General features: G+C 41.0%; 2 protein-coding genes across 2 annotated transcripts in view; both read left to right on the top strand.

Moving 5' to 3' along the window:
* The first annotated feature begins 169 nt into the window (after positions 1-169).
* gemin8 (gem (nuclear organelle) associated protein 8) lies at positions 170-4,036 on the top strand. The gene is made up of 4 exons (XM_059554154.1): positions 170-278; positions 505-546; positions 684-1,077; positions 3,662-4,036. The coding sequence occupies exons 2-4, from the start codon at positions 544-546 to the stop codon at positions 3,916-3,918; spliced, it is 654 nt and encodes a 217-aa protein (XP_059410137.1). The 5' UTR covers positions 170-278; positions 505-543; the 3' UTR covers positions 3,919-4,036.
* Positions 4,037-5,662: 1,626 nt separating this feature from the next.
* The window catches only part of gpm6ba (glycoprotein M6Ba), an 80,660-nt gene continuing 62,455 nt past the window's right edge, over positions 5,663-23,867 (top strand). Inside the window, exon 1 of the mRNA XM_059554116.1 lies at positions 5,663-5,818. Coding sequence (XP_059410099.1) covers positions 5,815-5,818 — 4 coding nt within the window. The 5' untranslated portion in view covers positions 5,663-5,814. The remainder of the gene's footprint in view (positions 5,819-23,867) is intronic.

Here is a 23,867-nt window from a genome sequence, read left to right as displayed (position 1 = left end):
CTATGGGGAATAAACAAAATTTCACAAAGTCATCAAAGGAATTACATTCCTGTACAACCAATATACCATATAGAAACAGGTACAATCGAATCGTTTTCTGTTTACTTCAGCTCAGAGCCGTTCAGCTGTCGTAAAACTCCGAAACGTCATAGCCATAGCCCCAAAATGATTGGCTTATAAGGAGCACGTGCTCAAGCCATTGAACGACAGATTGCCATCTCCTTCTTGAAACAACTTTGACAACATTCGGACTCTCGTGGCTGAGGAAAGCATGAGTGGTGAGAAGTGCTACTAAACATTGCTAGTTTAAGTTTAATGTCTAATACGTTTACTTATTGGATTCTTGATAGTACACTTGTGTTGATTAAAGAGCACTCCCGAAGTTACAAGATAACTTCGTTAATCTTTACTATGGCAAAATTATTCGCCTGCATTGTCCACTGCTTTACATACATAAATGTTTAATGGTGACTGAAATAAAGCTATTATATTTCCTTCTAACAGGTACAGAAATAGATTCCATTAACTAGTCGTCTCTTCATAATGGTAAGTCTTACACTTCTGTGTAAATGATTGATGACTGATTAATATTATACAGCCAATCAAGGCTATATGAGACAGAGTGATCATTTTAAGCACTTTTCACAGATTAGTCAACATCAGAAACGTTTGTTGTGTTCCAGGCTAGTCAAGGTGATGGAGAGGTGTGGTACTCGCATCCGGTTTACACCCGATACTGGCAGCACTACCAGCAGGCCATGAGCTGGCACCAGAGGCATAAGCGGGCATACAGAAAAGCTTTGGAGGCTGGCTACTTCCAGACACTGTATGCCATGTACCCCTCTGCCATCCAGCGATACTCGGATTGGCATGCAGACGAGAGCTGGAGGAACACTCACAGAGACAGAACGACAGGTAGAGAAGAAGAAAGGGAGAATGAGACCACTGATTCAGACAGTGAGCTGGAGGAGCAGAGTTCGGATGAGAGTCAGATCGAGTGTGACGTCAGTAACATGGACATCTCAGAAGAGCTGCGACAATACTTTGCCCAGACAGAGCGTCACAAGCAGGAACTCAGTAAGTGTTTGATAACATATGTGGAATTTTTTATAAAAACTGACCTTTAAGCTATGAGCACTTATATAGTTATAGACCACCATATAGTTTATATTATTGTAAATATTATAGAGCTACTTTTAGTTTTTCTGTTCCTGAAACAGTTTTTGGACTAACTTAGTTTATTTTGGTTTTGTTTAATTCTGGAACATTGTGATTGTATGGGTCCTCTCTTTTGAGCTACTTATCATAATAATAATTCAAAAAGGTTTATATGTCGCCTTTCAGGACCTCATCATGGTCCTTTTACAAAGGAAAAGGGAAACCACAAATGAATAGGATGTAAGTCTAAACAGAAGACAGCAGAAACATAATAAATACTCCGATCAAAGCAAGCGAACAAAAAATAGATGTTACACAATAGAAAACTTAAAACAAAAACAGATATTAAGTGAGAACCAGGAACTAGAAATATCAGGAAAATGCATACTGATTGCACAGACAACCAAAAATCTTATTTTCACCAATTTGATTTGCTTAGATAATTTTTTTATGTGGGGAAATGTTGGATGAGAGCTTAAAAGGAGCAGTGGTGCTGTGCCAAACTCATTATCCCTGAATGTCCCCACTGCAGTCATGCAGTCTCTTCACACTGACCATCTGTTTTATAGACTAAGCCTGCTTAAAAGAGAAGTGCATTCTAATAATTCACTGCAATCATTTTGGGATTATTCATTTGTGGTTGAATACTGCCCTGATAGTATGAGATCTCATATTTAAAGCACTGGCTTGGTTGACAAAAGTGTAGAACAGTGATTCTCAAATGGTACAGGAATATTTTCTGATATGATCACCGATGGCAAGGACAAGGCTATCTTAAATAATAATAATAATAATAATAATAATAATAAAAATAAAGCATAATGTAGAGCAGGGTTTCTTAAAGGCTTAGTTTACCCAAGAATGAAAATTTGTCTATCTTCTACTCCCCCTCGAAGCATCTTAGGTGTATTTGACTTTCCGCTTTCAGAATAATCCAGTCGAAGTTACATAAAAAAATTTTCTTTGCTCTTTTAAGCCTTTCAATGGGGGTAAGCGGGTGTTTGTTGTCAACAGTTCAGAAGACGAGAAATAAAGTGTTTATTTGTCAGCATTCAAATGTACAGTTATGTGTCTGGGCACTTTCCTGGGATTACAAGACTCTGCGTATAAAATTATATGTTCTTTAATATCATGAAACTGTATGTTAATTTCTCTATCATTATTTACGGGGTTGCAATTATTTTGTTTCTCAGTTTCTGATAAGAATGAGGCAGTTTCCTTTGGATTTCAACTCCAAACATAGCCTAATCAAAAACACTTGATTAGTTAATCAAATAATGCTAATTTGTGCATAATGTAAACCATTGGGAGACAACATACAGTTGTCATTAACTGTACTGCATTAATAGAAAGTCAGTTATTATAAAGATTTTTTTTTATATAAAGTATTATTCAAATTATAATTTGACCATGGGGTGGAAAGATTTATGATGGTTCCATGCATAGGCGCCGATTTATGTTTTTCTCCGTGGGTGCTCAAGGGCGCACGCCATTTAAAAAATAAAAAAAATAGACTAGGCTATTCAAAAAATATTGCATTTCAGAACCTTAGGCTAATGGACAGCGGTCGATACAAACAAACACAACAGCGTCACTTCTCAAAAATACAAACAGGATTGGAGATGAAAAGTTTAACTGACACGTAACCGCTAATGCGTTCAGCTTCTTGGGAAATTAATGTTTTGTAAATATTAATTAAAAAACTATTGCGAAAGGACAGCGTTTCCATTAACTGATTGTTGCGACTAAAATAATGAGTTTCTGGGAATGTCTACCTCATTTATGTTTCGAGGTTTCTTTTGATAGTGGCAACAGCATAACCAATCACAGTGTGGCAGACGCTTCATAGCGCCAACTGCAATGTTTAATTTTAAATAAATGTAGCCTACTGGCAGTCTGGCACTGGCACACGTGGGTGCTCATTTTCTGTGGGTGCTCGGTATTTTCCGTGGGTGCTCGAGCCCCGGAGCACCCACGGTATCGGCGCCTATGGTTCCATGTGCACTCAATTTTGCGTCTCTATTTTAAAAATTTTGGGCTAATTGAGATGGACTGATTCCAAAATGTGCAATGGCATAATTCTGGAAAATAATAAACAACAGGCAAACTAAACGACATTAAAGTTTTTCTTACAAATAAGCATAGTTTGTGCCAGCAGCAATTATTGGCATAAAAACATAAACATTTAGAAACCAAACTGTTTATTGTAATGTTTAGAGTTGGTTGGTTGCACTTGATGTCCTATATAAAATCCACATCCGTAAGTGAAAACTGTGATCATCCATTAGTATAGGTAGTATATTATGCATATTTGAGTTACAACGTATTATTTGAGTTGTCATGGTGGTAGCATTAACTAATGTCAGGAAAATGTTATGCTTTTCTCATCAAGGTGCTCAAACACCAAAATACCAAGCTTGAGCTTGTGTTTTCATCTTAAAATGATCTTAAAGGCTTAAGTGATGTTTCTAGTCATGACATTACTGATTTCTCCTCTATGTAGAGAAACAACAGCAGATGGAGGCAGAGCAGCAGGACTCGTATGTTCTAGCTGACCAAGACATGCACAGAGTTTCCTGGCGCAGCAGCCTGCCTCCTTCAGAGCGTCCAGGAGAAAGGAGGACTGCGGAGATGAAGAAGCTGTATGGTAAAGATGCAGCAAAGATTCAGGGGATGGAAGCAGCCATGCAGCTCACCTTTGACCGCAACTGTGACAAAAAACAGCCCAAGTACTGGCCTGTTATACCACTAAATCTGTAGGACGATCAGACCCCATCATTAGTATGCCTGGCACAACAATGCTGACAGTACTGTAGTGATGCATCAAATCCGCATCTGTGAGGACCTTTCGCATATATAGAACAAACACTTTAGCATTTAGAGAGTACTTTTAATAAATGCTCAGTTCAGTATGATCAGTTTAAACTTTTAAATTTTGAGTTTGAGTTCTGCAATTTCCAACTTACACTCATTTTCTTTTGCAATATCTGATATCTGTATGTGATTGCATCCACACAGTTCTATCTTTTTAAAGTTTCTCATATCATTTAAATGATGGAAGCGCTGCTTAGATGTGTCGTTCTTTTCATGTAGTCATTTCTCCCTAACTAGGTCATTGCCTCCCCCACAGTCTTTGGTTGATGTGTTTAGCCTGTCTCTTCTTTTTGCATCTCACATGAGACGGTGTTTGCCGGGTTATTCTATGGTGCAGTTTTTACATTGAAATTTCTCATTTTCTTTTAATGCAAAAGAAGTCATTGTTTAATTAATGTGGTTTGATTGCTTAATAAATGTATTGCATTGAAACGTGTGTGGGTGTGGCAGTTGATATAGTGCTTATGCTTTAGAGATGATTATCTTATCTGATTTAAGTTTTTCATTAAGGAAAAAAAATTAATTTTGCTCCTATATTCATGTTTTTAACATTCCTCTATGGAGATACAGTTAGAAAGATCACTGTTTTACTGGTGTCTTCTGTAACTGATTGTTAATAGATTTTGAAAGCTGAGTCTGTTTTTGTGTGTGTGTGTCTACAAACAAACAAGTAGCAGTTACTTACAAAATTAATTAAAACATTTAAAAGAATAGTTCACCTCAAAATTAAAAATTCACTGGAAGAACCAATATTATGGATAGAGGACTCTATTTTAGGTCTGAATGCCTTGATGATTGATATTTTTTAATCACAAACTCATTTCACAAGACGTGGATTATTGTGATGTTTTTATTAGCTGTTTGGGCTCCTGTTCACTGCAGACGATCTATTGGAGAGCAAGTGATGTAATGCTAAATTTCTCCAAATCTGTTCCCATGAAGAAACAAACGGTTATATCTTGGATGGCCTGTGGTTGTGTTATTTTTTTTTGGCAAAATTTCATTTTTGTGTGAACTGTTCCTTGAATTAAAATGTCCAGCGGTTAAGCTTACTTTGTCAAGATAAACTTCCATTAAATGTACTTTATGTAATGCTAATCATTAAGAACTATGGTGCAATCTGTCACCTAGAAGACTGTCTCTTATTGTCTTTTTCTTAATTAGCCAATGGCAAACTGCCACCCCAGATAAGCCATTAAAATATGAGACCCCCAAATGTAGCGTTGCAAAATTGTCGACATTTGCTCCACAGGCATCATGGTCTGAGAAATGTGGAGCTTCTCTGTTTGCCCACTTAGTGAGGCCATGCTGAAATAATGCCAAGTTGCCAAAACTGAATAGAGTTCCCAGCCTGCCTTCTGGTTGCCATGGTAGTTTTCTCTGAGCATCAGGCAATTTATATTCAGTTGTACTTTTTGGGCTTTCCACAAGTTTATGACTACATTAAATACCAAATAATTGTTTTGTTGTCTAACCTATATAATGTTAATTTTCTTTGGTAATGAATAAACAACAAAATTTTCCATTACCATGAGCGAGAATGAAACTGTTTTATCGTCCTTGATTTATCGCTTATTTGTTTCTAATGACCAAGCTCCGCTCTCTACCATCATTGCGCTTTATGGAGGAAAGAGTGGCCCCGTCTGGGGACCCCAAACAGTGACGTCACCGCAGCGATGGTCCCGACTCGGAGCGACACATTTGTTCAGTTGAGCGAAACTCTTTCCACTCAAAGCAGCTGCCGAACTTTAACCGACTCCCCTCGAACACAAAGAACGCGACATGGGTGAGTGCATGGTGGTCAGTGCATCCTCAATGGCGCGTTTGCACCATAATTTCTTTAGTAAGAGTTTACTCAACCTTTATTTCTCTTCTGCTCGTTTTGAGACGCGTTTTAGTTTGGAGCTGCAAGCAGTTCGTTTTCGTCATACTCTTGCTGCGAATAATTTGAAACATTTGATAGCGTTAAAATGCAGTTTGATAGTTTTTGCGTTTCAAAAATTACTTATTATTAATTCGTTTAATGCGTATTTAAAGTGTTTAAAACCTACTTTTGTAGACTTCTTAAAAACGGACTTTAAACAGATAGACTATTTTTTAGCCCGTTGCATAGGCTATACAATATATGCAGGTGCATCTCAATAAATTAGAATGTCATGGAAAAGTTAATTTCATTAATTCAACTCAAATTGTGAAATTTTAAATAAATTCAATGCACACAGACTGGAGTAGTTTAAGTCTTTGGTTCTTTTAATTGTGATGATTTTGGCTCACATTTAACAAAAACCTACCAATTCACAATTCAAATCTCGACACATTAGAATACTTCATAAGACCAATAAAAAAAAACACTGCTGAGGTATGGAAGCCCAGGTTTCTTTGACAGTGGTCTTCAGCTCATCAGCATTTTTTGGTCTCGTTTCTCATTTTCCTCTTGACAATAACCCATAGATTCTCAATGGGGTTCAGGTCTGGTGAGTTTGTTGGCCAGTCAAGCACACAACACCATGGTCATTTAAACAACTTTCGGTGCCTTTGGCAGTGTGAGTATGTACCAAATCCTGCTTGAAAATGAAACCAGCATCTTCAAAAAGCTGGTCAGCAGAAGGAAGCATTGAAGTGCTCCAGGATTTCTTGGTAAACGGGTGCAGTGACTGGTTTTCAAAAAACACATTGGACCAACACCAGCAGATGACATTGCACTCCAAATCATCACAGACTGTGGAAACTTAACACTGGACTTCAAGCAACTTGGGCTATGAGCTTCTCCACCTTTCCTCCAGACTCTAGGACCTTGGTTTCCAAATGAAATACAAAATTTGCTATCATCTGAAAAGAGGACTTTGGACCACTGGGCAACAGTACAGTTCTTTTTCTTCTTAGCTAAGATGCCTCTGACATTGTCTGTGGTTCAGTAAATTCCTTGACACGTCTGTGTGTGGTGGCTCTTGATGCCTTGACCCCAGCCTCAGTCCAATCCTTTTGAAGTTCACTCAAATTCTTGAATCAGTTTTGCTTGACAATCCTCATAAGGCTGCGGTTCTCTCAGTTGGTTGTGCATCTTTTTCTTCCACACTTTTTCCTTCCACTCAACTTTCCATTAACATGCTTGGATACAGCACTCTGTGAACAGCCAGATTCTTTGGCAATGAATGTTTGTGGCTTACCCTCCTTGTGAAGGGTGTCAATGATTGTCTTCTGGACAACTGTCAGATCAGCAGTCTTCCCCATGATTTGTGTAGCCTAGTGAACCAAACTGAGAGACCATTTTGAAGGCTCAGGAAACCTTTGCATTTGTTTTGAGTTGATTAGCTGATTGTAATGTCACCATATTCTAATTTGTTGAGATAGTGAATTGGTGGGTTTTGTTAAATGTGAGCCAAAATCATCACAATTAAAATAACCAAAGACTTAAACTACTTTAGTCTGTGTGCACTGAATTTAATACAGGAGTCTCACAATTTGAGTTGAATTACTGAAAGAAGCGAACTTTTCCACAACACACATTATTCATATTTATTGAGACACACCTGAAAGTTAACAGTTTACTTTTAGTAGACTAGTATTTTAGTATTTTTCCAATAAATAGCCTAATTATTTAGGTGTTTTTTTCTGAATTTTGTTTTAATATAGGTAGGCAATAATAAATAGACAAAGAGAATCATTAGAAAAACAATATCTCATTTTAGTCTTTTTAAATTCTGCTTTGTGTATTTTTACATGCATCAGTCCGTTGGAGTGCCATGAGCTTTGCTATGAATCTGTGCTTGTCTAACCTGTACTTATCCAGCATGCAAAATAGAGCTTATTCATGGGAAAGAATTTGTTCTTTCATTTGTCCCAGCTGTGTCCTTGGAATGGTTAGTGATAAAGCACATTCTTTGCCAGCTGTCTGCATCTACCAAGACTGCTGCTTAAGTGGCACATCTCTGTTCTGTGAATTCCCCTCATGACAGTAATGTTAGTTTTATATTCCTTGATGGAAGAATGTCATCCTTTAGAGGACCAGGACTAAAGAAAGTGCTTATTGTATGAGTCAGAACCCCCCCCCTCCCCCCTCTATGATAATAGAGGCATTTTGCATTTAAATAAGTGGTTTTAATAAATACTCTGCTTTCCACAGGACAGATTTTTATGATCGAAGACTGTTGAATGTTCATGCCACTGAACTTCACTCAGGAGATTTGCTAACAGAATTGCGTGGATGGCAGAACCATGTCTCATAGAATCTTTTCTGCTCATGATTCTTCTACTCATGATGATTGTTGTCTTCAGTTTGTTGACCAATTCAGGAAGAGATTCAGTAACAATCTTAAGCAAACAGATTTATTCTCAACGCCTTTGTGGGCCAGGTTTTTGAATGTGTATGTTGACTAAACTGGGTTATGTCCTGGGATTCTCTTTAAAAGTGAATTCAGACTTAACTGTTTAAATGGCATTGTTTGTGTTCGCTAAAACAAGGTTTCCTCTAAGTCAGATTGTTTTCATAGCAAGTTTAGACCTTTTCTTCAGAAAGCTACTTCATTCTGACACAGGAATCTGTGATTGGTCTAAAACTTAATTCTCATGAACATTTATATCATAATTCTATGTTCATATACAAAACCAAATATTCTTTTTAAACTCTAGAGGGAATACTTACACTCTTCTCTTTTTCTACCAAAAAGTGAATGGTTTAAATTAAGTGAGGAATTTGTTTGTGCTTTTAGGCTGCAATAAATGGAATAAACAAAGAAACAACCTTTCTTGTACTATATACAGCTGTCCAAAGTTTTAGTCTGTAAACAACATCAGAGTTTTTATAATTCAAAGTATTACTCACAGCAGGGAAGATAACTACATTTGTAAATAGAAAGTTTTAATATTCTCATATGAGAATAGGGATGTCCATACCACAGCAATAACAATAACCACAGAGAGGACCGATACTGTTAGAATCACTTTCAGAACAAATATTTCCAGTTGATGAACAATATAAACATTGGCAGAGCTATAAAGAGCTCAAGCATTTAAAGTAGCATACAAGAAAAATGCAGCATACACTTATAATAAACTGAACATTATCATCCACTTGTGTGAATGTCAATACTGTCATATCCTTCTTGGTGAACAAGCTTTTCCTTTTAGAACTGCTTAGTTTCAGAGCATTTGCACTTGTACCAAGTGTAGTCAGTGAGAGTATTGTCACCGTTCATTTAGCTATACTTTGCAGCATTTGTATCCAAGCAACAGCATCCCTATATGCTAAAATCCTATTCACATAATTCTACCTCTGACAACCTGTGCCATGCCATCACGGCAGAGCTCATGGCTGCATTCTGTATAAATGAGATTTTGTATATCCAGTATGAAACACCTCTGTGTCCATTATGCAAAGCACTACTTCTGCCATAACTACAGATCTGTGCCTTCGAGCCATGGCAAAGTCCCATTTTGTGCAGCATAATAGAAAAGGTTACTGTAGTGTAGATAACACCACATTCTTCAATTATAAACATAATTTTAAACAAAAATTTGAATTACTTATCCAATGTTATTTCGTGTTATTAAGGGGAATACGTGATTTTATTTCCTGGACATGCCCTTTTTCACTAATATGAGAATTTTGTCTGGTCTAATCTTTATCTGGTAGATTCAGGTAGTTTAAACTTACATAAAAGAGCTCTTGGGGCCTGATGTATAAAAAAGGCATTGAAAAATGCTCTCACACAGTGGAATAAAAAGTAAACTTGCCATTAAAAGGTGCATCCTGGCATGGACCATGCATACTTATGCCTACACTGGTGAGAAATGCCTTTTATTTAATAAACCATGCTTTTAATAATAACAATGACAAATTGTATTGATGTATTGAAGCATTCAAATCAGAAGTAATCATCAGGCAGGCATTGTTTTATTAATTTTACACATATTTGACCAAATTTAAAAGACATTAAATAATACGTGGGCAATCATCAACCAGTAATTGCACCACACTATTTTTCAACCACAATAAGGAATGGCATTAAAGATATAATAGTTCTGCCTGAAATCTGAGACAGTATAATTGAACTTAAAGCCATACTCTTCTTAACATTGTTATTTAAATCACTACTGATTCAATTTGGAAACTATTAAACTCACATAGATACTATAACCACTGACTATGTTTCACTTAAGACAACGGATCATATCCTTTTTGAGAATTCGCAAAAAAAAAATCTCGCTTACAACAAAACTATTATCTAAATCCCATAATTACTTTTGAACACTGAGGCATGTGCTCCAGCATCAGACTTTAATATTTTTATTAATACATTTAGAGAAACCTTTACTCTTTACTCTTGCTGCATTTTCAACCCATAACATTTAAATATTTAAAGGGTTCATATGATGCGATTTCAAGTTTTCTTTTCTCTTTGGAATGTTACAAGCTGTTCATGAATAGATAAGATCCCTCAAGTTGCAAAGACTAAAGTCTCAAACCCAAAGAGATATTCTTTATAAAAGTTAAGAAAGAATTTTCAGATGTGTGCAGCGCATTTTATGTAGGATTCTTTCCTGATCCTGGGAGTAGACTACAATGCTGGCTGTTCTGAATCACAGTCTGTAAGTGTGTTTACATATTTAAAGGATTTGCCACTGATGAATCAAACGCGAGTTTTAAGCAGTGTAGAGTAGCGCTTGTTGTTTGTCTTTCTCCCATCACAAATGCAGACATGGTTTTATGTTTACGCGGCGCGATGCAACGCAATGCATGAAAAGACAGCATAATCCGTAATTATGTCCCCACTTGATGCAAAAAATGCCTTGTTTATAATGGGTTTTAATGTTTTTGTCATGTTGTGCATGTGTTCTGACACTTTGATACTTTGTGTACACTTAAATTTTTAAACATAATATACCTGTACATACATAACTGCCTATTGTAATATACCTGCACATATAATTGTCAGTTTGTATATTGTTATTCCTTACCTACTTATTTGTATTTTTTATTCATTTATTGTGTTTTTTGTTCTGTCGCTGTCATTCTGTTGCACTGCAGAGCTTCTGTCATGAAAACAAATTCCTCATATGTGTAAACATACCTGGCAATAAAGCTCATTCTGATTCTGATTCAGTAGGCCTAGCCTGCATTTAAAAACTGAGGTGACACTAATTGCGGTTTTATTTTACATTTACATTTACATTTATTCATTTAGCAGACGCTTTTATCCAAAGCGACTTACATATGAGGACAGTGGGAGCAATCAAAAACAACAAAAAGAGCCATGATATATAAGTGCTATAACAAGTCTCAGTTAGGTTAACACAGTACACGTAGCATGGGATTTTAAATAATATAATAAAAAAAAGAAAAAAGAAAAAGAAAAAAAGAAAACCGATAGAATAAAAAAGAATAGAGCAAGCTAGTGTTAGAGATCTTTTCACATACACACACACACACACACACACACACATACAATTGCATAATAAATGAAAAGAAAATAGAATACAAAAAGATTAGAAAGGTAGTTAGATTTTTTTAAAGAATAGAATTAGAATAGTGAGTGTTAAAGTTAGAGGGTCAAATAAAGATGGAAGAGATGTGTTTTAAGCCGATTCTTGAAAATGGCTAAGGACTCAGCTGCTTGGACCGAGTTGGGGAGGTCATTCCACCAGGAGGGAACATTTAATTTAAAAGTCCGTAAAAGTGACTCTGTGCTTCTTTGGGATGGCACAATCAATCGACGTTCACTTGCAGAACGCAAGCTTCTAGAGGGCACATAAGTCTGAAGTAACAAATTTAGGTAAATGGGTGCAGAGCCAGTGGTAGATTTGTAGGCAAACATTATTGACTTGAATTTTATGCAAGCAGCTATTGGAAGCCAGTGCAAATTGATAAACAGAGGTGTGACGTGTATTCTTTTTGGCTCATTAAAAATTAATCTTGCTGCCACGTTCTGAATTAATTGTAAAGGTTTGATAGAATTGGCTGGAAGACCTGCCAAGAGGGCATTGCAATAGTCCAGCCTGGACAGAACAAGAGCTTGAACAAGGAGTTGTGCAGCATGTTTCGAAAGAAAGGGCTTGATCTTCTTGATGTTGAATAAAGCAAATCTGCAGGATCGGACAGTTTTAGCAATGTGGTCTGAGAAAGTAAGCAGATCATCAATCATAACTCCAAGGCTTCTAGCTGTTTTTGAAGGAGTTATGGTTGATGTGCCTAACTTGATGGTGAAATTGTGATGAAACGATGGATTTGCTGGAATCACAAGCAGTTCTGTCTTGGCAAGGTTGAGTTGAAGGTAATGGTCCATCATCCAGGAAGAAATGTCTGTTAGACAAGCTGAGATGCGAATAGCAACCGTCGGATCATCAGGGCGTAATGAGAGGTAGAGTTGAGTGTCATCAGCATAGCAGTGGTATGAAAAGCCATGTTTCTGAATGACAGAACCTAATGATGCCATGTAGACAGAGAAGAGAAGTGGTCCAAGAACTGAGCCCTGAGGCACCCCAGTAGTTAGATGTTGTGACTTGGACACCTCACCTCTCCAAGATACTTTGAAGGACCTATCTGATAGGTAAGACTCAAACCATTGAAGTGTGGTTCCTGAGATGCCTTTTGCCAGTAGGGTTGATAGAAGGATCTGGTGGTTAACCGTGTCAAAAGCAGCGGACAGATCAAGCAGGATAAGTACTGAAGATTTGGATTCTGCTCTTGCCAGTCTTAGAGCTTCAACAACTGAGAGCAAGGCTGTCTCAGTTGCATGTCCACTTCTGAAGCCAGATTGGTTTCTGTCAAGGAGGTTGTTGTTTGTGAGAAATGTAGAGACTTGGTTGAACACAGCTCGTTCAAGTGTTTTTGCAATGAAAGGAAGAAGGGAAACTGGTCTGTAGTTCTCTAAAAGAGATGGGTTGAGGTTGGGTTTCTTAAGTAGTGGAGTTATACGTGCCTGTCTAAATGATGAGGGAAAAACACCAGTGTGGAGAGATGTGTTGATGATGTGAGTGAGTGCAGGTACAACTGCAGGAGAAATGGCTTGAAGGAGATGAGATGGAATAGGATCAAGCGGGAAAGTAGTAGGGTGATTAGAAAGGATGAGTTTTGAGACTTCTGCCTCAGAGAGTGAAGAGAAGGATGTAAATGAGTGTATGTTTGCTGGTGATATGAGCTTGACTGATTGTGGTGTGGAAAATTGTGCACTAATGTGTTTAATTTTATTAATGAAAAACGTTGCAAAGTCGTCAGCTATTAGAGATGAAGCAGGAGGTGGAATGTTTTAAAAAGCATGCAAGAGTTAGACGAATTGTTAATTTTGTAATGGTATAAATGTAGTATGTCATTTTAGCAGTGGAGACATTAGCAGACAAGGAAGATAGGAGTGACTGATACACATTAAGGTCAGTAGTATTTTTGGATTTGCGCCACACCCTTTCAGCAGCTCTAAGCTTAGAACGGTGTTCGCGTAGAACATCAGATAACCAAGGGGCAGAAGGGGTGTTATGGGCTGGCCTGGAAGATAAAGGACAAACATTGTCTAAACAAGATGTAAGAGTGGAGCAGAAAGTATCAGCAGCACTGTTTTTAGGGGAAGGAAGTGAAGATGAAACCATTGCAGATAGCCGGGAGGGTGAAAGTGTCAAGTCAAGTCAAGTCACCTTTATTTATATAGCGCTTTAAACAAAATACATTGCATCAAAGCAACTGAACAACATTCATTAGGAAAACAGTGTGTCAATAATGCAAAATGATAGTTAAAGGCAGTTCATCATTGAATTCAGTGATGTCATCTCTGTTCAGTTAAATAGTGTCTGTGCATTTATTTTCAATCAAGTCAACGATATCGCTGTAGATGAAGTGACCCCAACTAAGCAAGCCAGAGGCGACAGCGGCAAGGAACCGAAACTCCATCTGTGACACAATGGAGAAAAAAACCTTGGGAGAAACCAGGCTCAGTTGGGGGGCCAGTTCTCCTCTGACCAGACGAAACCAGTAGTTCAATTCCAGACTGCAGCAAAGTCAGATTGTGCAGAAGAATCATCTGAATCATCATCAAGTGTGCGTAGGTTACGTCGAAAGATGACATGTGGAGGGGTAAGTGATGTGGCAGGGACCATGTTGAGGTTAAGAGTGAGGAGGAAGTGATCATGTCGGATGTGCAGTGGAGTAACCAGAACATGATCAGTAGAGCAGTGTCGTGTATAAATAAGGTCCAGTTGGTTGCCTGATTTGTGAATAGCAGTAGTTGACACTCGGTTGAGATCAAAAGTGTCACAGTTCAGAATTGAGGACCCAAAAGCAGAGGTTATGCAGTACAGTTTATTGTCCAAAACTTCAAACAACGAGACTGCCCTCAACAGACGCAGGTCTGTGAAATAACAAAAGAGGATCCTTGATGGACAGGTGAAAGGGACCGGAATCCAGTGCCAGAAGATCAGAGAGCAACAACAGTTCTCCGTCCCCGTGTCCGGCGCTAACCGCTCGCAGGCGGCAGGTGAATGAAGGTCCACTGACAGGAGGTGAACTGGGCAGAGAACAAAGGTTAATGACCAACTCTTACTCACGTAACAACAGAGCAGGACGGGACAAGACTAGGGGATACACGAGAGGAAAACTGCTGATAAGATTGTAACCGAGAAACGGAGTGAAAACACTACGTTCTACAATAATCCGACAAAAGACAGAGCAAACAGTGACTAGAAGTAGCCGAGAGAATTAGAGAGAAAAAAAGGATCAGGTGAGAGATAATCAGTGTAAGTGTTGATTCTAACGGGAAACAGCTGCGAGAGAGGTAAGGAGGAGAAAACATGAATGGGAATGATTAGAGTGTGTGTGCGCAGCGCGAGCGCTGAGATAATAGTAATCAGCTGTATGAGTGTGCGCGTGTGTGAAAGAAGGAAAACAAACAGAAGGAAGAGAACGGTTTATGACAGTACCCCCCCTTTAATGAGCGCCCCCTGGCGCTCCCAAAGGTGAAGTCTGGCGAGAGCGATGGAAATCCTCGATGAGCGAGCGGTCCAGGACGTCCCGAGATGGAATCCAGCTTCTCTCCTCAGGACCGTATCCCTCCCAATCGACCAGATACTGGAAACTTACGGAGCTGGACTGTAGAGGAAGATTAATGGTGGAGAGCCAGACTCGCTGACCGCAAATATATCTAGGGGTCTTAACGCGACGACGGTTGGCTGCTCGGCGAGAGCGAGCCTTGGTCCGACAAAAAGCAGCTCTCACCCTCCTCCACGTACGATGGCATCTCTGAATGAATGCCTCAACCGACGGGACGGAAAACCCGAGCTCTTGAGAGGGGAAGAGCGGGGGTTGATAACCGAGGCTACAGTTAAATGGAGAAAGCCCTGTGGCGGATGACGGTAATGAATTATGCGCATATTCAGCCCACGGCAACTGTTCGCACCAGGAGGAAGGAGCCTGGAATGCTAGACTACGGAGCATACGACCTAAAATCTGATTGGCCCGTTCGGCCTGCCCGTTAGTTTGGGGGTGATAACCTGAGGATAAACTGACGGTGGCGCCGATCTGTCGGCAGAACTCCCTCCAAAATTGAGAGATTAATTGCGGACCCCTTTCAGAAACAACATCTGTGGGGAGACCGTGGAGCTTGAAGACATGATTTACTACCGCCTGAGCTGTCTCTTTAGCAGAGGGTAATTTGGGAAGTGGAACGAAGTGGGCGGCCTTAGAAAACCGATCCACCACTGTGAGGATGACGGTATTCCCCATGGATGGAGGGAGGCCCGTGACGAAATCTAAGGCGATATGCGACCACGGAAGAGACGGAGTAGGAAGTGGCCGGAGTAAACCGGCGGGGGGTGAATTGCCAGACTTAGTCTGGGCGCAGACAGGACACGCGGATACGTAACGGCGAATATCACGAATAACGGCGAGCTTACCCCTGACACCAGGATGAACTGAGACTTTAGACGAATGCCCGCAAAGGGAGAACTGCCGGGTGGACAGGTTCGGGAACGAATAATAATTGCTTGGGACACTGTCGTGGAGTAATAGCGCGGTCTAGAGCCCGTCTAACTATCCGCTCAACCCCCCAAACGACAGCCCCTACCACGCACCCCCGGGGGAGAAAGTTCTCCTTGGTAGCGGCATCCTCTGAGGAGCCGAACAGACGAGATAAAGCATCAGGCTTGGTGTTCTTAGAACCAGGTCTATAGGAGATCGTGAAATTGAATCGACAGAAAAAAAGCGCCCAACGAGCCTGACGAGCATTGAGCCTCTTAGCGGATCGAATATACTCAAGATTCCTGTGATCTGTCGAGACAATGAATGGCTGCGAAGAGCCCTCTAACCAATGGCGCCACTCACCTAATGCCAGACGAATGGCCAATAACTCGCGGTTACCTACATCATAATTGCGCTCCGCAGAAGAGAGACGATGTGAATAGAATGCACACGGGTGAACCTTATCGTCTAAAGGTGAGCGCTGTGAAAGTACCGCCCCCACCTCCACATCCGACGCGTCGACCTCGACGATGAATTGTCTCTCGATGTCAGGATTGATAAGAATAGGAGCGGAGGTAAATAATGTCTTCAAAAGGTCGAATGCAGACTGGGTCGCCTCGGTCCAAGTAAAACGGGACTTGACCGAGGTGAGCGCAGTAAGTGGGGCAGCCACCTGACTAAAATTCCGAATAAACCGTCTATAAAAATTAGCAAAACCTAAGAAGCGCTGAAGAGCGACTCGGGAATCGGGTATAGGCCAATCAATGACGGCTTGAACCTTGGAAGGGTCCATACTTATTCCCCCAGTGGAAACGACAGATCCCAGAAACGTAACTGACGGAGAATGGAATATGCATTTCTCTGCTTTAACAAAGAGGCGGTTCTCTAAGAGGAGTTGCAGGACTCGACGAACATGCTGGACGTGCACTTGGAGGGAGGGTGAGAAAATAAGTATGTCATCTAGGTATACAAACACGAAGACGTTAAGCATATCTCTCAGGACATCATTAATAAGAGCCTGAAAGACAGCGGGAGCGTTGACCGAACCGAAGGGAAGAACCCGGTATTAAAAGTGACCGAGGGACATGTTAAACGCGGTCTTCCACTCATCTCCCTCTTTGATTCGAACTAAATGGTACGCATTGCGTAGATCTAGTTTTGTGAAAAACTTCGCTAGCGCAATCGTATGGTCGATGGGGAGGAAGAGAAGTGGCCCGGGCACGACTGAAAACCGCTCGCAGATCGATGTACTCCCCCGGCACTCCAGACAAATCCCCGGCTTCTTCCTGAAACACAGAAACAGAGGAAACGGGAGGAATGGCAGACACTAGACAATCAACTTGACACGAAAGACTCCAAGACAAGATAGAACCATTAGTCCAATTAATATGAGGATTGTGTTTAGCTAGCCATGGGTGGCCCAAAACAATAGGAGTAAAGGGGGACTGAGAAATAAAAAAATAAATTGTCTCTTGATGGTTCCCAGAGATGGTGAGACTCACCGGTCGAGTGGTCCGATGAACTTTAGAAATTATACTACCATCCAACGCGAGCACAGTAGTGGAATCATCAAGGTCAGTAAGAGGAATGTCATGTTCACGTGCCCATCTCTCATTAACGAAACTTGCTTCCGAACCAGAGTCGATGAGAGCCAGGCAGGAGGCAGAAGAGGTGGACCAGCGGAGAGTCACCGGGAGGGTAGTGTGTGTCTTGGACGAGGGGAAAAGACTAGTTGCGCACGCCAGAACTCCCCTAGCTACTGGCGAGCTCTGGCTTTTACAGAGCAGGAGGAGACAAAGTGGCCATCGGAGCCGCAGTAGAGACAGAGATGGTTTATTATCCGTCGCTGACGCTCAGCCGTCGAGATCCGAATACCACCCAGCTGCATAGGCTCCGTTTCATGATCGCTCCGAGCAGGAACAGAGGGTGTGGGCGGAGTTACTGGTTGCTCGGTCCCCAGACCGCGAGTATGACGACGCATCCCAATTCGCTTGTCCAGACGGATCGTCAACTCCCCTAACTGATCAAACTGCCCAGGAATCTCGCGTGCATAAATCTCGTCCTTAAAGTTGGAATTGAGACCCTCAAGGAAGTGAGCAATAAGAGCAGGTTCATTCCATCCTGACGAGGTTGCTAGAGTACGGAACTCAATCACATAATCAGCCACCGAACGTCTTCCCTGCTGAAGCACCGCAAGCTGCTGAAGCGCTTGACCATGGACCGAGCGGTCAAACACCTTTACCATCTCTTCCTTGAACAGCTGGAAATGATTAGTCAGGTCAGAATTCAACTCCCAGACGACGGTTCCCCACTCACGTGCCCTGCCAGACAGCAGCGAGATAACGTAGGCGATGCGTGCTCGATCCTGGGCATAGGTGGCTGGCTGCAAGGAGAACACAACCTCGCATTGAGTGAGAAAAGCACGGCATTGTGTGGGCTCACCGGCATAGCTGGGGGGATTGTTAATCCTGGGTTCAGCAGAACTCCCACGAGGAGCGGATGCCTCAAGCTGATAGCGATGAAGACGTGCAGTCAAGTCACCCACCTGCGCGGTCAGGCTCTCCACAGAGCGGCGAGTCTCAGAGATCTCTGCATCGTGCCTGCCCAGCGTGACTCCCTGCAGCTCGATGACCGTACGAAACGGTCCTTCCCCCGCTGGGTCCATCTTGGTCGGATTATTCTGTCACAGTTCAGAATTGAGGACCCAAAAGCAGAGGTTATGCAGTACAGTTTATTGTCCAAAACTTCAAACAAGGAGACTGCCGTCAACAGACGCAGGTCTGTGAAATAACAAAAGAGGATCCTTGATAGACAGGTGAAAGGGACCGGAATCCAGTGCCAGAAGATCAGAGAGCAACAACAGTTCTCCGTCCCCGTGTCCGGCGCTAACCGCTCGCAGGCGGCAGGTGAATGAAGGTCCACTGACAGGAGGTGAACTGGGCAGAGAACAAAGGTTAATGACCAACTCTTACTCACGTAACAACAGAGCAGGACGGGACAGGACAAGACAAGACTAGGGGATACACGAGAGGAAAACTGCTGATAAGATTGTAACCGAGAAACGGAGCGAAAACACTACGTTTTACAATAATCCAACAAAAGACAGAGCAAACAGTGTCTAGAAGTAGCCGAGAGAATTAGAGAGAAAAAAAGGATCAGGTGAGAGATAATCAGTGTAAGTGTTGATTCTAACGGGAAACAGCTGCGAGAGAGGTAAGGAGGAGAAGACATGAATGGGAATGATTAGAGTGTGTGTGCGCAGCGCGAGCGCTGAGATAATAGTAATTAGCTGTATGAGTGTGCGCGTGTGTGAAAGAAGGAAAACAAACAGAAGGAAGAGACCGGTTTATGACAAAAAGAGGCAAGCAGAGTGTGGAAATTTTAACGGACAATGTTTTATAATGCTAATTAAAATGCTAATTTTGTGATGTGTGGTACTTTGGTTTTGCATCGGTTACTTCATATTACAAACAAGATTCCAAAAAAGTTGGGACACTGTACAAACTGTGAGTAAAAAAGGAATGGAATAATTTGCAAATCTCATAAACTTATATTTTATACACAATAGAATATAGATAACATATCAAATATTGAAAGTGAGACATTTTGAAATGTCATGCAAAAAATTGGATCATTTTGGATTTCATGAGAGCTACACATTCCAAAAAAGTTGGAACAGGTAGCATTAAGAGGCCGGAAAAGTTAAATGTACATATAAGGAACAGCTGGAGGACCAATTTGCAACTTATTAGGTCAATTGGCAATATGATTGGGTATAAAAAAAGCAGTGTCTCTCAGAAGTCAAGATGGCCAGAGAATCACCAATTTCCCCGAAGCTGCGGTGAAAAATAGTGGAGCAATATCAGAAAGGAGTTTCTTAGAAAAAAATTGCAAAGAGTTTGAAGTTATTATCATCTACAGTGCATAATATCATCCAAAGATTCAGAGAATCTGGAACAATCTCTGTGTGTAAGGGTCAAGGTTGAAAAACCATACTGGATGCCCGTGATCTTTGGGCCCTTAGATGGCACTGCAACACATATAGAAATGCTACTGTAATAGAAATCACAACATGGGCTCAGGAATAAGGACAAGGATAAGGAAGAAGAAAGAGGATAAGGACAACCAAAGTTGTTATCAGCGCTCAGTTCAGAAGCCTGCATCTCTGATGGTATGGGGTTGCATGAGTGCATGTGGCATGGGCAGCTTACACATCTGGAAAGGCACCGTCAATGCTGAAAAGTATATCCAAGTTCTAGAACAACATATGCTCCCATCCAGACATCATCTCTTTCAGGGAAGACTTTGCATTTACCAACATGACAATGCCAGACCACATACTGCATCAATTACAACATCATGTCTGAGTAGAAGAAGGATCCGGGTACTGAAATGGCCAGCCTGCAGTCAGATCTTTCACCCATAGAAAACATTTGGCGCATCATAAAGAGGAAGATGCAACAAAAAAGACCTAAGACAGTTGAGCAAGTTGTCTGAGTTGTCTCCTCAGTCCCCAGACATTTGCAGACTGTTAGGAAAGAAGAGGGGACGCCACACAGTGGTTTGAAACTTCCACATCATTGCATTCTGTTTTTATTCACAATTTGTATAGTGTCCCAACTTTTTTGGAATCGGGTTTGTATTTAAATGCAATCATGTTTAAAATCTGTAATTATGGATGTTAACTTGAACAAATATTTAGTCTTAGTACCTATTTGTGTACATTTTCCACAAGCTCTGAGAAAGGGTGCGGGCGGGAGTGGAACACATAGGTTGCGGGAGCGGGTGGGCCTGGTCATACATTCAGCGGGAGCGGGCGGGTGCAGGTTTAATAAAACAGTCCCGTGCAGGGCTCTAACTGGCATACACTTCTATTGCAAGCACAGGCAACAGATTAACCAGTTCTATTTATATTTGAAAGCAACGTTTTTATTTATTTATTTAATTTTTTTTTTAATTGCTTCCGGATATTTTAAAACGGTTTTGCTTTGGGTATGAACAGCTTGCCCACTGCTGTGTGATGTCATCCTAAGACCCCGCCCTTGAGAATCTGGGCCAAAGGATTATGGGTTTGCAAAGAGGGATTTAAACCTAACAACAAAGATCATTTAGAGCGTGTGAGAAAGATATTTTACCTTTATTTCTTGGCCTATTTAAGCTGAACTGATAAGTGATGGTGAACGAGCTGGTGAATGAGATTTTGACAAGATAATAAATACAGATCATTCTTTGATGCACCGTCATGATTTCTTCCATTCTCACTGTGCAGTTCTCAGAGCAGGAGATTTGGCTTGTTTAAAGTACATTATATCAAGTCCTTTGTTTAGTTTTGTGGTGTGTGTGTAATTGTGTGTGAATTGTAATTATCATTCCAGCACTGTCAGCATCAAAGATTAATACCAACTTTGCTGGAGATAGGCCTATATGTACATAGATTTCATAACATTTTCAGCAACAGTCATTTTTAATTCAATGTCTGTTTTGTGATCTGGATAATCCTATTAGTATCATATCATTAAGTTAAAGGGAAAGTTACCCAGAAATGATAATCGCTCCCACGATTTTTGATTGACACTGCTGTTTTTACCTTAGACCCACCATGAGTGAACTGTCATCAGTCCGCCATTGTTTTCGACGCTGGAGCAGGGGTAGACAAGAATGGCTCCTAAGATATTGAGGTGTTTTGTTGTTAGATGTAATAATGAATTTAGCAGTCGTCATGAACAGTGCTAGGGAGGGGCTAGCAGGTGCTCCAGCACCCCCAAGAAAGACCAAAGCACCCCCATAGTGTCACAATTTACTTAGGATGGCAATGCACAAGGAAATGAGGAGTTCTCAAATATCTCAGTCTTTAATAATCCACTTACAAGGGGAACGTAGGATACACAGGAAAAGACATTCAGAAATGACAAACACTGACTGAAAGGACTAGGGCTTTTAAACAGGATAATTGGGGAAGAACTAGACGCACCTGGAATCAAATTAACACAATCAACGGGAGACAGAAACTGGGTCACAGGGAGCAAAAACACTCACAGACAGGTCCATAACCCCGACATAATGCCCCCTCCCGAAAGGTGCATCCTTGCACCATAGACACAACATAGGTGGGGGAATGGGTCAGGGCTTGGAAGGAGGCTCTGGAGGAGGATGTAGGCCGCAGTGTAGGGGGCAGAGCTCCACTCCACGCTCACACCGTCCACGGCTTGCTCCCTCGTGGTGGGCACTGCTGCCGACTCTCACACCTGGTCTGACGGGCTGGGTTCAACTTCTGGGGCGATCCTTTGCTTAGTCACTTGGCCTTGCTCTGGCTCGCGTTGGAAAATGGCTCTCCATCATCAGTGGGCTCAGGCTGATGCTCCATACTGCGGGGAGATGGTGGGCTGGGGCGGGCTTTGTGTCAAGAGTGGCTCATCATTCACGGGGCAGATGGCAAGTGGGGATCTGTTCCTCGCCAAAGTCCACTCCACAAAGGCGTGGAAATCCTATTGAGGACCTTGCTCGGACGACAGCGAGCTGCATGCAATGTTTAGGCTCGCATCGTAGAAAGCACAGAGCACTTCGTCCAGGTAGCTGGTGGTGTGAGCTACGGGCATGAACAGTCTTGTGTGGTCCCCGAGATAACGGCTCCCCTGCTCCAGCAGGAAAAGGAGGTACTTGGGGCAAAGAAGGGGATCCATTGGGATACAATGGAAAGAAAAAACACTGAGAGAAAACAAAAACAAAACGGAGGGTAAACACGCAATAAACTGTATTTAGGTCAGTTCTTTTGACACAGTTTACTTAGAATGGCAAGGCACGAGGACTTTTAGGGCTTTTAAACACAGGACAATTGGGGAAGAACTAGACACACCTGGAATCAAATGAATACAATCAACGGGAGACAGGAACTGGGTCGTGATTTGCAGTCGCACATTTTGTAATGTGCGCACATGAAGCTTGCCGCAAAGCACCAGCAAAAGTAATGATTAGTAATGATGTGTCTGGGAAAAAGAAGACATTCTAATTATTACTAAACTAGTGCTCTCTCAATATGTGTTGGATGCAAAGTTGAACTTGCCAGATGCCGACACTGCTGGACATTTCCACAGAAAGACAGAGAAATGCAGATTTTCATGCAAACTACATAATTACAGAAGATTTGTTTTTTATTTGAATAGGGTCGTTTAATAGAAGACATTTCAAGCTTTCTATAGCCTAGAGTTATTTCTCATGTCTGTGAGCAAGTTTATTGTTGTGATGCGCTTCATTCTCAGAGACTGCATGCAGAAAGCACATCCAAAAATGTTAAGTTAAGCCTACATTAAGATCGATAATACTCCCACACTCCTCATGAACACTTGAAATGCATCTATATAACAATTTTATTATTCATATATGTATATATATACATATACATACATATATATATATATAAGATTAGATTAGATTAGATTAGATTCAACTTTATTTTCACTCTGTAAAGTACAAGTACAGAGCCAATGAAATGCATTTAGCATCTAACCAGAAGTGCAAATAACAGATTATATAAATAAATATAGAGTATATACATAAAGCTTTATGACATATAGTGCAAGGTATGAGGCAGGGACCATCTTAATGCAAATTACTGTACATACAACATAGGGTGCAAGGAAAGTATAAACAGAAGGTGCATTATAAGAGTGAGTATAAGCAAAAGGTGCATTATACAGTGAGGATGTAAATAGCATGTTTATATATGGCCAATGACCATAACAGTGCAAACGGCATCCGGAGGTAGAATAGTTCAAGGGAATGTGCAAAATAACACACACACACACACACACACACACACACACACACACACACACACACACACACACACACACACACATAACCTGTTTTTGGTTATATTTACTATTATTTTCCCAGCTCC

The sequence above is a fragment of the Carassius carassius genome, chromosome 7 (assembly GCF_963082965.1).
Source record: "Carassius carassius chromosome 7, fCarCar2.1, whole genome shotgun sequence".
In the NCBI taxonomy this organism is placed as follows: domain Eukaryota; kingdom Metazoa; phylum Chordata; class Actinopteri; order Cypriniformes; family Cyprinidae; genus Carassius; species Carassius carassius.
The sequence above is the reverse complement of the archived record's forward strand: the minus strand, read 5'-3'. Positions and strand labels throughout refer to the sequence as shown.

Bases quoted from the DNA above. Each gene is read 5' to 3' on its own strand.
- gemin8 (XM_059554154.1), top strand. The intron at 1,078-3,661 runs GTAAGTGTTTGA...TCCTCTATGTAG, and splicing joins GCGTCACAAGCAGGAACTCA to AGAAACAACAGCAGATGGAG.